Here is a 12,018-nt window from a genome sequence, read left to right on the forward strand (position 1 = left end):
GGAGACTCAATGTGACGGCACGCGACAACAAATTTGAGGATGATTACGGTTTCCTTTCCCCGAGTTACGGTTCCAGAGAGGCGAAAAGGAGGTGACTTAAGTTCCCAGCATTGCCATCGGCCAGGCCGCGGGCTCCCCGCCCCCCCCCCCTCTCCAGCCGCTGCTCCGGCGATGGCTGAGTGGGGAAGACCTGGATCTTTGGCTTTGGCATGTTGAAACTAGGGTAAGTGTTCTTGGCGGCGTTGTTCTGGTGGTAGAGGCGGCGTTGCAGATGAATAATGTTGTTGGAGTTCAATCCCCATCCCGGCAGGCGGTGTGTGCTTTTGAATCCATGGATTCGTTGAGCTTTGGTGCTTTAGGTATGGTTGTTCCTGGTATGGAGGAGCACATGTATATGTGATTTCGGCTTCAGCTTTGGCGATCTTTCCACCAAGGCGATGGTCCAATAGGATCGGTGCTTCGATGACTTCCCGTCCGCGTGAACTACAAGGTTAGCCTGACTCCGGTGTGGGAAGGGCATCGGCGGTGCGCCATCAGCACATCGGGGTGGAAGACGATGGCCAGTTCCCCATGGGTTGCATTGTAATTTCTTCTTTTCTTGAGGGGTGCTCTGCAATGCTTCGTACTGATCAATAGATCTATGGGCTTTTTCGCAAAAAAAAATAATTCGAGGTCGATTCGTGTAATTTTCTCGCAACTTGTGTTTGAGCCCAAGCAGTTGGCTCGAGTGCCTTTGGAAAAGGGCAGAAAACGTAGGCTCCGGCGCTCCGCTGCGGCGCCCGCAGCATCGAGGGATCCCCCTTCTTCTTTCTTCCGCCCCGAGAAGGCGAGCCGCCTGTTTCCTCCGCCGGTTTGCCCTCCTCCGCCCTCTCCATATAAACCGCCCGTCTCAAACCTCAGGCGCATCGCACACACCAAAACAAAAGTGAAAAACCACATCCTCCCTCCCTCCGAGACGCCGCCCGGCCCGACCAATGGCTCCCAGGAAGTTCTTCGTCGGCGGCAACTGGAAATGCGTAAGCTCTCCCGCCCCGCCCGCCCCCCGTTTTCGGGCCCAAGCTTGAAGCTTTTGATCTGTAATAATGGCGTTTGCCGCGGTACGTGCGTGCAGAACGGGACCGGCGACGACGTGAAGAAGATCGTCACCTTCCTCAACGAGGCCGAGGTGCCCTCCGAGGACGCCGTCGGTGAGCGCCGCATGCGGCTTTGTTTCCCTTCGGGATCGACTCGATTTGCTGTGCTGAACTGCTGATGTATTGCGGTGTTTGGTTTTGGATGCAGAGGTGGTGGTGAGCCCGCCGTTCGTGTTCCTGCAGCAGGCAAAGGGGCTGCTGCGGCCCGACTTCGCCGTCGCCGCGCAGAACTGCTGGGTGCGCAAGGGCGGCGCCTTCACCGGCGAGATCAGGTCAAGTGCCACTTTTAACTCTGCCCCCTCGCTTCCCCTCTTGTTCGATTTCGCAATGAGAGCGGATTTGGACGAATCAAAGTGATCAAATTTGTTCGCGAGCACCCAAATTTCCACTTTCAAAGTTGCGGGAGTAGTTTTACTTAGTGGAAATATGATTTCGTACGGCTTTCTAGATATACTCACATGGTATTGGAACTGTGAATAAGACTCTGCTCTGTGCGTGCCAAGTCTCTGACGTATGTCATCTTCTCATTGCAGTGCTGAGATGCTGGTGAACCTGCAGGTGCCTTGGGTCATTTTGGGGCACTCTGAGAGGAGAGCACTGTTGAATGAATCAAATGATGTGAGTGCCTTTTAATTCTAACCTTGTTCGTTCAACTAATACTACTTGGTTGATCAGTTGTCTTTGGTGTCCAGTTTCTTTGGTTACCAAGTAGGTAGGCCGGGAATTTTAGTACTAGTAGTATAGTTAGTAAGGTGTGTAGAAAAGATAGACTGATAGAAACATTGGATGTCAGATCTGCTTGAGTCGCTCAACTCAATGGTTGAAATTAATTTATATGATATTCCGTGTTTTATGTTTGGAGAATTACTTGCCAGGTGCCAATCCCCTTTCTGCCGAGGCAAAACTAGGCCAGGCCAGATGGGTTTTGGTTTTACTTTCACCATTTGCGTCCAGGAAAAATTGTGCCTGACCAACCCATAAAGATTTTAACATGAAGCCAGCAAGTTTGTCAAATATAACCAGTTCCTGAACCTTTTTGCAATTAGTTTCTCAATCAAGATGTCTGAACCACTGTTTTCATTTCTTTTACTTCATCAGAAGTCTTCTAGTATTGTTTCAGTAACAGCTTTATTATTCCACGACAGTTCGTTGCTGATAAAGTGGCTTACGCACTCGCCCAAGGACTCAAGGTAATTGCTTGCATTGGTGAAACTCTTGAACAGAGAGAAGCAGGGACGACAATGGAAGTTGTTTCTGCTCAGACTAAAGCTATTGCAGGTAAATTTTACTCACTGATATTCAAGGTAATTTTGATACATTGATAAATTCTATCCACACTTCATGGAAAATGGATATGATGCTTTGCTTACCATGCATCTGTGTAAGAATTTTTGTTTTGAAAAATGTGTTAGACTTCGGAGTATTGCTCGAGTATATATGTAGGCCCATGTCATATCTAGCCGTATGAGGCCCATATCTGTTGCATATGGTGTTTTCGTCATTTTTTTTTTTGGAAAAGGAGGCAAAACCCCCGGCCTCTGCATCAATCGATGCATGCAGCCATCATTGTACAATTAGATGGTTGATTAATTCCTACCTATTACATATAGGCTTCATTGTGCAAGTCCTCCTTCACTGTTTTATTACCTAAATATGAAAATAGCCAAAATTGTAGTAATATATATCCCTGTGACCTCTTCCCTTGAAGATTAGTACGTCATATTAGGGAACAGATCAACAGAATACCCTGAGAGAAGTCCGAAAACTATTTTCTGTTTATGTATAGTATTCCTAAATGCTAATTCTAGGAGCCTAGGTCATACAAGCAAACAGATAGTAAACTATGTACTTCTGAACTTTGTTACTAGTATACTAAAGGAATAAATACTAATTGAATCCATTTATAGTTTATCTGTACTTTGCATTTTGTGCAATAGATTGAAATGGACGGATTCTTACCTTTCGCCTGTTTCACTTTTGTTTGTGTCTTATTTTTTTTCAGAGAAAATATCAGACTGGACAAACTTTTTGCTGGCATATGAACCAGTGTGGGCCATTGGAACCGGCAAGGTTGCTTCCCCTGCTCAAGCACAGGAGGTATACTGTCTCAATAAGAGCAATAAGCACTTTTCACGGATTGCTGTTTCTATAAGACATTTTTGTTCACACGTTACTGCTTGCCTGCTTCCATAAGACAGTTGAGCCTCTCCCTATATCCGATACCGACGAATCACTCTCACTAGTTGCTTGTTGTTCTAGTTCTGGTATCTTGAAACTCCAATGGTACTAGGTTCATGATGGTCTGAGGAAGTGGCTCCACGCTAATGTTGGTCCTGCAGTTGCTGAATCTACCAGGATTATCTATGGAGGTACTACTGCTTGCAATAGTTACATTCTACTGCGAAACTGACAGTGAATCATGAACTGAATTTCACTGGAATGCTGAATTCTCTGTACAACATTCCATTTTACCCCGTACTGCCGAACTGCTGTAAACTGGACCTCACCCTTTACGTTCTCCTTGAATCTCTTTCCAGGCTCTGTAAATGGGGCAAACTGCAAACAGCTTGCAGCTCAACCTGATCTTGACGGGTTCCTTGTTGGCGGCGCTTCACTCAAGGTCTTAATCCGTGTTCCTAATAAATAATTAACTACACTTGACATGTTATATAAATGAAGTCAATATAATACATAATGTCACGCTCAATTGGCTAAGCTTTATACAATTCTTATGAATCTTGACCTTTACTTTTTTTTGTCTGTGCAGCCCGAGTTTGTGGACATCATCAAGTCTGCCACCGTGAAGTCTTCTTCTGCTTAGTTGTTTTTGAGATGCATGCAGTTGCTTGTAGGAGTGGATTCTGCTGGCCCCGCTTGGAATGTAGTTTTTCTGCCACCCCTGTAATCTTTTACACCTGTATTATACCAGCCTCCAACCAAATACATTCCGAAGGGTGGTATTTTCTATCCGGTTGTAATATGTGCTTGGCTCTCCAGGTTTCAATCCACTTGTAAAATATGCGTGAGTACACGCATATTCAACAGCACAGACTACACAAGCAATTTCCAATACAACTGCACTTCGACACAAATTGGACAAGTATAAAATGAGCTAAAATTTTCATTTATATTACAATAGCACAACATCAGTAAAAAAAAAATCATATTTTTGCAATCTTCCATTTGAAGATAGTTCCGATAACTTGGACCATTGTTCATTTGTTTGTTTATCAGTATTTCTAGGTTTACATCAATCTGAACTTCGACAGCAGCTAACGAACTGAATTCTTGTGAAACTTTGGCAGCAGCTGTTAACTGGCAGGAGGGTTCGGACTAATCATGACCAAGCAGGACGGCCACGTCGTCAAGGAGTACTCCGTCGCCGGTTGAACGGGGAAGGGGCGGGGAGGGATGGCAGAGGAGGAGGAGGAGGGAGGATACCTTGGTGGAGCAGAGGAGGATGAGCGATTCGCCGTCACGGTCAAGTCACGGCTGCCGGCCAACGTCGCCGTCGCGGCCAGGAGCGAGTCGCCGTCACTGTCACGGCCAGGAGCGAGTCGCCGTCGTCGGCGCGCCTAACCCCCGTCGTGGCCACCGTCTTCTGCGCCTCACCACGTCGCCGTCGCGAACGCCGTTGCTTGACCACCTCGTGGACACCAGTGCCGGTGCCTCCCGGCGGCGCAACTCGATCTAGGTCTCGAGCGAGAGGCGAGGTGGGGAAAAACGACGGCCTCTGGTCTGTATCGGATACCGGCCTGATACGGGTGTAAACGAGAAAACCAGTGTAAAACTTACAGCCCAAAAACGACATGCCAAGCACCAACGACAGGCCCATCCGTTTTTATTTTACGGGGGTATATTTTACAGGTGTATTGGGCCCTAAAACGAGGAACCAAGCGGGGCCTTATCTTTATAAGACTGTTTGACCATCTTGTTCTAATTCGAGTGCACTGTTATGTCGCATTGACCATCTTATCTTTAGGGTGATGCATGCTTATGTTTGCTTGTTTTTGTCTGGAACGATAATCGGATTAGTTATATGTACCAACCATGCACAAATTCGACAAAATTCGCAGAGGCCTGCTAACACCATAACAGCTGAAACCAATTTTCTTGTTTCTTGAAGTTCTGAAGTGCCGTATATTTGAATACTCTGTTACCTGTTGCCTTTTTATGAACTTCTTGCTCGAACCAGGTGAAGTAACAGAATTCCTGATGGTACACAGACATCACTACTGTTTGAACAGTATTCCACTTTTGTCATTCATTTGAATACTACTAACAAATCGCTCTCAGCCGTGCCATCAACCTTGCGTAACGGCAGCATTCAGGCCGAGGTCAGAGGCAAGTAGTATAAATCTAGAACCTAAGAAACGTGACCCTGACCCAGATCTGAGAAGCCGGCCGGGTCTGTTGCTCACCTCCCTGTCGTAGTCCACGAACTACGTTTCGTCTCCTTTCCGTCTCATCGCGTCGGAACGGTAGAAGCGATCAAAATTTCCAAAACGCGCGTACAGTTTGGCTACGGCAGGCATCCAGATTCCCAGCAGATACGCGTCGCTGTCGACCATGATTGTGGCACAAGCCGCGGATGGGGATCCAGAGCGAACCATCCAATCAGCACGATTAGCTGCTAGTCCTGAACCGGGACTGGGAGGGATCAAACCATGTTCGTGCTAGCGGTGACTAGTTCTACTACTCAAGCCAGTGGCCAACTAACCAACTGGTATTACAGTAATGATCCCGTTTCCAGGAAGACGTTAAAAGTGTAAGAGCAGATCTACTCTTCTCGCAGAGAAAAGAATGACCAGTTGGTGGGGATGGATGGCTCCACCTTCTTTTCGTGTGGGAAGTGAACGAAGGAGAGAGGAAGCGTGTGAAGAGCCTTGAACCGGTCCGGTCCAAACAGGAGCTTTCTCCACCGGCAGGCACCCCTTTCTCACGCTGGCGACCGCTCCAGAGCTTCGACCTGCCCGCTGGAGCGGCTAGCCAAGGCATACAAATACATAGGCAGGCAGGTAGGAGGCGGCCGTGGTTTGGTATCTTGCTTCCAAACGCGACCTCATCACAGCAAGACCCGGAGGAAACAAGGCGAGGGCAGAGCGGCCTGCCAGAAGGCAAAGGGCAGAGGAGGTGCTTGCTCAGGTCTCCAGCTAGATCCGGCGACGATGGGTAGGGGCGTTCTGGAGGTGCATCTCGTCGACGCCAAGGGCCTCTTCGGCAGCGATTTCCTAGGTGAGTAGAGTACCCGCTCCTCCTTTGTCGAATTGTATAAGAAGGAACTGATGATGTAGTACCTTCTTGGCTTGGCTTCGTTTTGCGCCGTTCTTGCGTTCGATTGTGGGTGGAGTGTGATTGATCTTTGTGCTGGCCATGTACGTGCGTGCAGGGAAGATCGACCCGTATGTGATCGTGCAGTACCGGAGCCAGGAGCGAAAGAGCAGCACCTCCCGAGGTCAGCTCCCTGGTTTTGTTTTCCTCTTCATGATTTTCCTGCTGCAAATGGTGATATTGGAAGAACGGAGCATCCAACGGCCGTTGACTCTGGCGCAATAGATCCAGGAGCCGTCGATACCCTGCGAGGCTGTGGCTAACCGTGCGCTGTAAAATGATGCAGATGAGGGGAGGAACCCGAGCTGGAACGAGGTGTTCCGGTTCCAGATCAACTCCTCGGCCGCCAACGGGCAGCACAAGCTCTTCCTCCGGATCATGGACCACGACAACTTCTCCAGCGACGACTTCCTCGGCCAAGCAACGTGAGTGCTCCTCCTCCTCCTCCTCCTCCTCCTTGTTGTGTAGGATTTTCATAAAAATAATTGGAAGATTAGAACTGTCAATTTCCTATGTGGAATGCGATATTATGCACCCCATCATGAGCTCATACCTATCATATTTTCTGGCAAGAAGTCCAATGCAGTCTCTTTCTACTCTCTTTTCTCATCCTAAGAAAAAACTTAAAAATAATCATGCTTTTCGAGATCCGGCACAAACGTGACGTTTTGTTGTTGTGTTTTGCTTACTCACGTGTTTCCTAGTTCATGCTACCTAAAGAACAGAAAGAAAAGTGCCAAGTCTAAACCTCGAAACCATCATTGATGCAGGATCAACGTGACCGATCTGATCAGCACCGGCATGGAGAGCGGCGCGTCGCAGCTGAACGCGGCGAAGTACAGCGTTGTGTCGGCTGATAACTCATACCACGGCGAGATCAGAGTAGGCCTCACGTTCACCGCCACCAAGGTAAAGACCAAAGACTAAAGAGATGCAAGCATGATTACGTGCAGTGATTGGCCTCCATTGATTTCTCGTGGCTCACCCTCGATGCCCATTTCCAGGTTGAAGAAGACGGGGGGCAGGTCGGAGGCTGGACGCACAGCTCTCGCGAGTAGAGCATGTGTGATGCCAAGTACTTCGCTCGTAGCATTAGTGTTGGATGCTATGCCCGTGACTCAATGATGTGACTCCAAGTGTATGTACGTTGCACCTGTAGTAGCTTTTTAGAAGATGTACATGTAGTTATGTACTAGCATCCAGAAGTCAGAAGTCAGAAGTCAGAACAGGGTAGAGGCGTCAATTCCGTTAATTAATTGTCGATTTGTGGTTCTTCTTATAGGGGAAATTGTGATCCTGAATGCGAACAGCAGAAACTTGTCCGCCGTTGAATGCGTGTTGGTGCCTTTGATGGACAGATAGCTTGTTTTACTCGTTCTGGTTTTGTCTAGTGCATGGCTTTCATCCCTTGGAGGTTCGGAGCAGCCTTCGTCTGCTCGATCGACGGTACTCCTCCACAGAACGGAGGTGATCGGAGAAGGAAAGGTGGCGCTGCTAGTTCCGGCTCCGGGACAGCAAGGTCGCCTGCTCGACCAAACAAAGTGTCAAATACCAGACTGAAACTCGGCGGCCGAACGGGCCGCGGGACGCCATGCCGTTGGGGCCGGGCGAAGCACGAATGACGCATGCGCGGAGCTGCCGCCGATATATCTGGCGAGGTGCTGCGGGCGTGACGCACTGTCACACCTCCAGTGCCAACTGCCAAGCAGTGATGTGCCTGGCGAAACTGATGATGTTGCTGTGATGTGGAAGGGGACGGGGGAAGCGGAAAAAGGAAAGGCGTCAGCGCCGTAGAAGGGTCATAGCATTTACAGCCGGATGCCTCACATCCATCCTAAATGTGAGGCAGATATGCGGAGGCCCAAGCGCATCCGGATCCGTCTGTCACGTCAGTCTAGCACATGCTGTCCTATCCCGACCCCACTTCGTCCACACTAAATTCCCCACCCCGAAGAAAACCCTAACTCACTTCACTCTCGCTCCGTCTATGTCTTTTCTGCTACATATCCCCATTCGATCTCCTCCTCTTCATCTACCATGTCCAGCTCCGACAACAACGAAGGTGGCAGATCCATCGACGATTGGGATGCTTTCCTCCGCAATGCGGATGGCGGCGAGGATGAGCTGGCCCTTCGCACCGTGTTGCAACGCTCACGGGTGGACACAGGCGCCAGCTCCAGCTATGCTTTGTCCCATCTTGCCGGCCGCAACGCCGGTGCCTGAGCGGGCCTGTAACGCACCGCGCACAACTCTATGCGGTGCACCTGCTCTGCGCCGCTCGCCCGCCGCCCTCCTAACCCTCCGGTCGCTGCTCCTCAAGGCCAATGGTGGACGTTAGTGCCTGCTCCGTTGGCTCACGAACGCGCACGCCCAAATCCGAGGGGTGCGCCACCCACCGCGAGAGCCAGCGGACTAGGGAGATGGTGGCGACATCGGAGGCGGTCACGCAGTCCTCCCACCGCCATTGTGGGTTGCTGGCGGTGCCCAATGAGGACGAGAGCTCCTCGTGTGGGTCTACCGCTGCTCACTTACGACAGCAGAGACGGACACCTACCGGCTCTGTCGGAAAAACACAAAGGTGTTCCGGCTAGGTCTGGAGCAGTCGGCGTGCAAGGTGATGGAAAGGGCGGTGGAGGCGACGAGAGCGGCGAAGCTCAAGAGGCAGTAGGACCGGACGGTCCGGGGGATGGTCGGCTTCATCAACTCCTCCTCCTGCTCAGACATCACCGACGATGGCTCCAACGACCAACCTCCTATCACCGACGCCTACCAGGATGCCCACAGTTGCGCCGATGACCAAAACGGCAAAGGGTCGGTGAAGAAGTGGTGAAGAAGCTCGACCCTCTCGCCGTGTTTATTTCTGTTTTGAGTAATCTTAGTTCAGAACTTGTTTGTCGGCTGAACTATGGTGCTCTTTTGGTTGATGATTATGTGTATTATGTGTATTCCTATGTTCGCTTGATATCGATTTCTATGTCCGCTCATTGAATGTCCGTATGTTTCATTGATGATCTACGCAGTTTAGTTTCACGTTGCATGCTTAGTATGGATATAGGGTACCAGATATAAGGTAAATGGTTGTGGTTGTGGCGATTTGAGAGTTGACCGGTCACTGTTTGTGGACATGTCCGTGGACGTATAGGGTACCGGATGTGGTATGCATGGCTGTAAATGCTCTTAGGTCTCCGGTGTCGGTGGTAACTGGGTTGGCAAATACATATTATTTTGGACAAGGGGTTTGGTAGTTTTGTACCTGGTAGTTTTGCAGTGATTTCCCGAATGACCCCCACGTCACCCTTGCCAGCGACACGGGAGCCCCTCCCTCAGCTCACTCCCACGTCGTCGCTGCCGGAGAGGTGGCCGGCAATGTCACGTCACCCCCGCCAGCGACACAGGAGCCCCTCCCTCAGCTCACTCTCACGTCGTCACCGCCGGAGAGGTGGCCGGCAATGTTGTGCCTGGCCCTGGGATGGTGGTAGCGGGGAAATTTTCGCCTCCCTCGCATGTTTCCCCCTCCCATCCCCTCTCCCCCAAGATCCGATCTTGCGTGGTGTGGGTGCCTCGTAGTTGCCGCCCCCACCTTCTAGCCCGGTAGGCGTCGCGTCCTGATTGTGGGCATGGATGCTCTCCTCCGCGACCCTTCCTCTCCCTCCCCATGGATGAAGCCATGCCTCTGCTGGTGTGGACATGCATCCTCCCTCCACCCTCCCTCGATCTACAGTTATGGGTCAATGACGGTGTCCATGGCATTGCTCTGGTGGCAGTTGCCTCTTTGATAGATCGTGGATGTCGCCTAGAGGGGGGGGGGTGAATAGGCGCTTTAAAATAATTACGGTTTGGGCTTGAACAAATGCGGAATAAACCTAGCGGTTAATTTGTCAAGCACAAAACCTACAACAACTAGGCTCAACTATGTGCACCAACAACTCATGCTAAGCAAGATAAACTACTAGGTGATAGCAACATATATGACAAGAAACAATATGGCTATCACAAAGTAAAGTGCATAAGTAAAGAGCTCGGGTAAGAGATAACCGAGGCACGCGGAGACGACGATGTATCCCGAAGTTCACACCCTTGCAGATGCTAATCTCCATTTGGAGTGGTGTGGAGGCACAATGCCCCCCAATAAGCCACTAGGGCCACCGTAATCTCCTCACGCCCTCGCACAATGCAAGATGCCATAATTCCACTAAGGGACCCTTGAGGACGGTCACCGAACCTGTTGGGGATATTACTGCTGGGCGTAAACCGGCCTATATGGGCCGGGTCAACTTCATCAGTAGTTCAAGAGTGCTAAAGCCCAAGAAGACAGACGAGGGCCTAAGCCCGTGGTCGGTTTTAGACTTGTAGCTGTAAACCGGCATTTGTATATAAACTTGTATTGTAAGTTAGGAATAAGGAGAGACCAACCCGGATACGAATATGGACCGGTGTTGGGACTCTGTGAACCGACGGGCGTCACCCGTGTATATAAGGGGACGACCCGGCGGCGGTTCAAGGACGAACAGACAACAACTCGAGACATAGGCGAAGCTTGTTTGCTCCCTAGTCATCGAAACCCCATCAATTCCATCACAACTAGACGTGCTTTTACCTTCATCGAAGGGGCCGAACTAGTATAAACTCTCTTGCGTCCCTGTGTCCGCTTTAACCCCTTCAAGCTAACCCGTCGCGATGGCTCCACGACTAAGTCCTTTCTCTAGGACATCTGCCGTGACAAAACCACGACAGTTGGCGCCCACCGTGGGGCTATCGCACGATGGTTTCAGGTTCTTGGAGGGCCGCTTTGAAGGACTCGAGGGCTACGCTGTAGGCAGATGACTAAGAGTCGTCGCGGCAAGCTCTACATCGACGACACAGGCTGGGGCCCCGAGGCCGGCTCAGTTGAGTACGGGTACCGGGTCCCCTTTGGTGGCATTCACGTTTTCATTGGCAAGATCGGTGAACCGGGCCCTGAGCCGGACATCTGCACCGACCTCGTCGAGACGGCTCAGCGTGCGCGATCCGCCCGGGTTAAACCGGCCATGAAGCGTGCCTTCATGGGAGTCATTCATGGAGGAAGCTATGAGGATGGATCGGAATCTCGCGGCGAGACCGTTGTTTGTTCCGATGACGAGTCATCGACCGGGGAAACCGAATCTCTTTATTAGCTACAGGATGGCCGGATTGGGGGCTGTTTCGATGGCGACAGTATTCCGGACCCCTCTGATCTGCCCAACCGAGTCGGAATATTCATGGCCGGCACACAAGCAGCGCTTCATTCTTCGACCGCTGCGGCAACAACCTCCGGTTCAGCAGCGGCGACGGCTGCCGGGGCAGGAGGTCCTGTGCACCCGCCGGCTCAAGTTCTATCAGAGCTATTTGATGCATTGGCTGTGCTTATGGCGGAAGCTAATCCGGCGGATCGGGGCGTCCACAACGTGGAGATTGCAAAAGTAAAGGAATAGATCACCCAGGCCAAGGCGGATCTGGCAGCTGAGGACACCAGGATGGCCACAGAGCGGGCCGCTCTAGACGCACAAGCCTATAGGCTCATGCTGGACCAGAGCGC

General features: G+C 50.8%; 2 protein-coding genes across 4 annotated transcripts; both read left to right on the top strand.

Annotated features, from left to right (window-relative positions):
- Positions 1-741: 741 nt before the first annotated feature.
- LOC125548812 (triosephosphate isomerase, cytosolic-like) lies at positions 742-5,181 on the top strand. Of its 3 annotated transcripts, none has more exons than XR_007301172.1 (10): positions 742-1,016; positions 1,112-1,187; positions 1,282-1,405; positions 1,667-1,751; positions 2,279-2,411; positions 3,136-3,230; positions 3,424-3,502; positions 3,671-3,753; positions 3,901-4,014; positions 4,439-5,181. XR_007301172.1 is itself a non-coding variant. In XM_048712350.1 (9 exons), exons 1-9 carry the CDS (start codon positions 975-977, stop codon positions 3,952-3,954), a joined length of 771 nt encoding a protein of 256 aa, XP_048568307.1. In that variant the 5' UTR covers positions 742-974; the 3' UTR covers positions 3,955-4,261. The 3 variants fall into 3 exon arrangements, 1 of the variants encoding a protein (XP_048568307.1); XR_007301173.1 differs by having other exon boundaries at positions 4,442-5,181; XM_048712350.1 differs by lacking the exon at positions 4,439-5,181 and having other exon boundaries at positions 3,901-4,261.
- Positions 5,182-5,985: 804 nt separating this feature from the next.
- Positions 5,986-7,821, top strand: LOC125545252 (elicitor-responsive protein 1-like). The gene is made up of 5 exons (XM_048709145.1): positions 5,986-6,368; positions 6,523-6,588; positions 6,751-6,889; positions 7,235-7,373; positions 7,469-7,821. Exons 1-5 carry the CDS (start codon positions 6,302-6,304, stop codon positions 7,520-7,522), a joined length of 465 nt encoding a protein of 154 aa, XP_048565102.1. The 5' UTR covers positions 5,986-6,301; the 3' UTR covers positions 7,523-7,821.
- Positions 7,822-12,018: the final 4,197 nt, after the last annotated feature.

The sequence above is a fragment of the Triticum urartu genome, chromosome 3 (genome assembly GCF_003073215.2).
Source record: "Triticum urartu cultivar G1812 chromosome 3, Tu2.1, whole genome shotgun sequence".
NCBI lineage: Eukaryota > Viridiplantae > Streptophyta > Magnoliopsida > Poales > Poaceae > Triticum > Triticum urartu.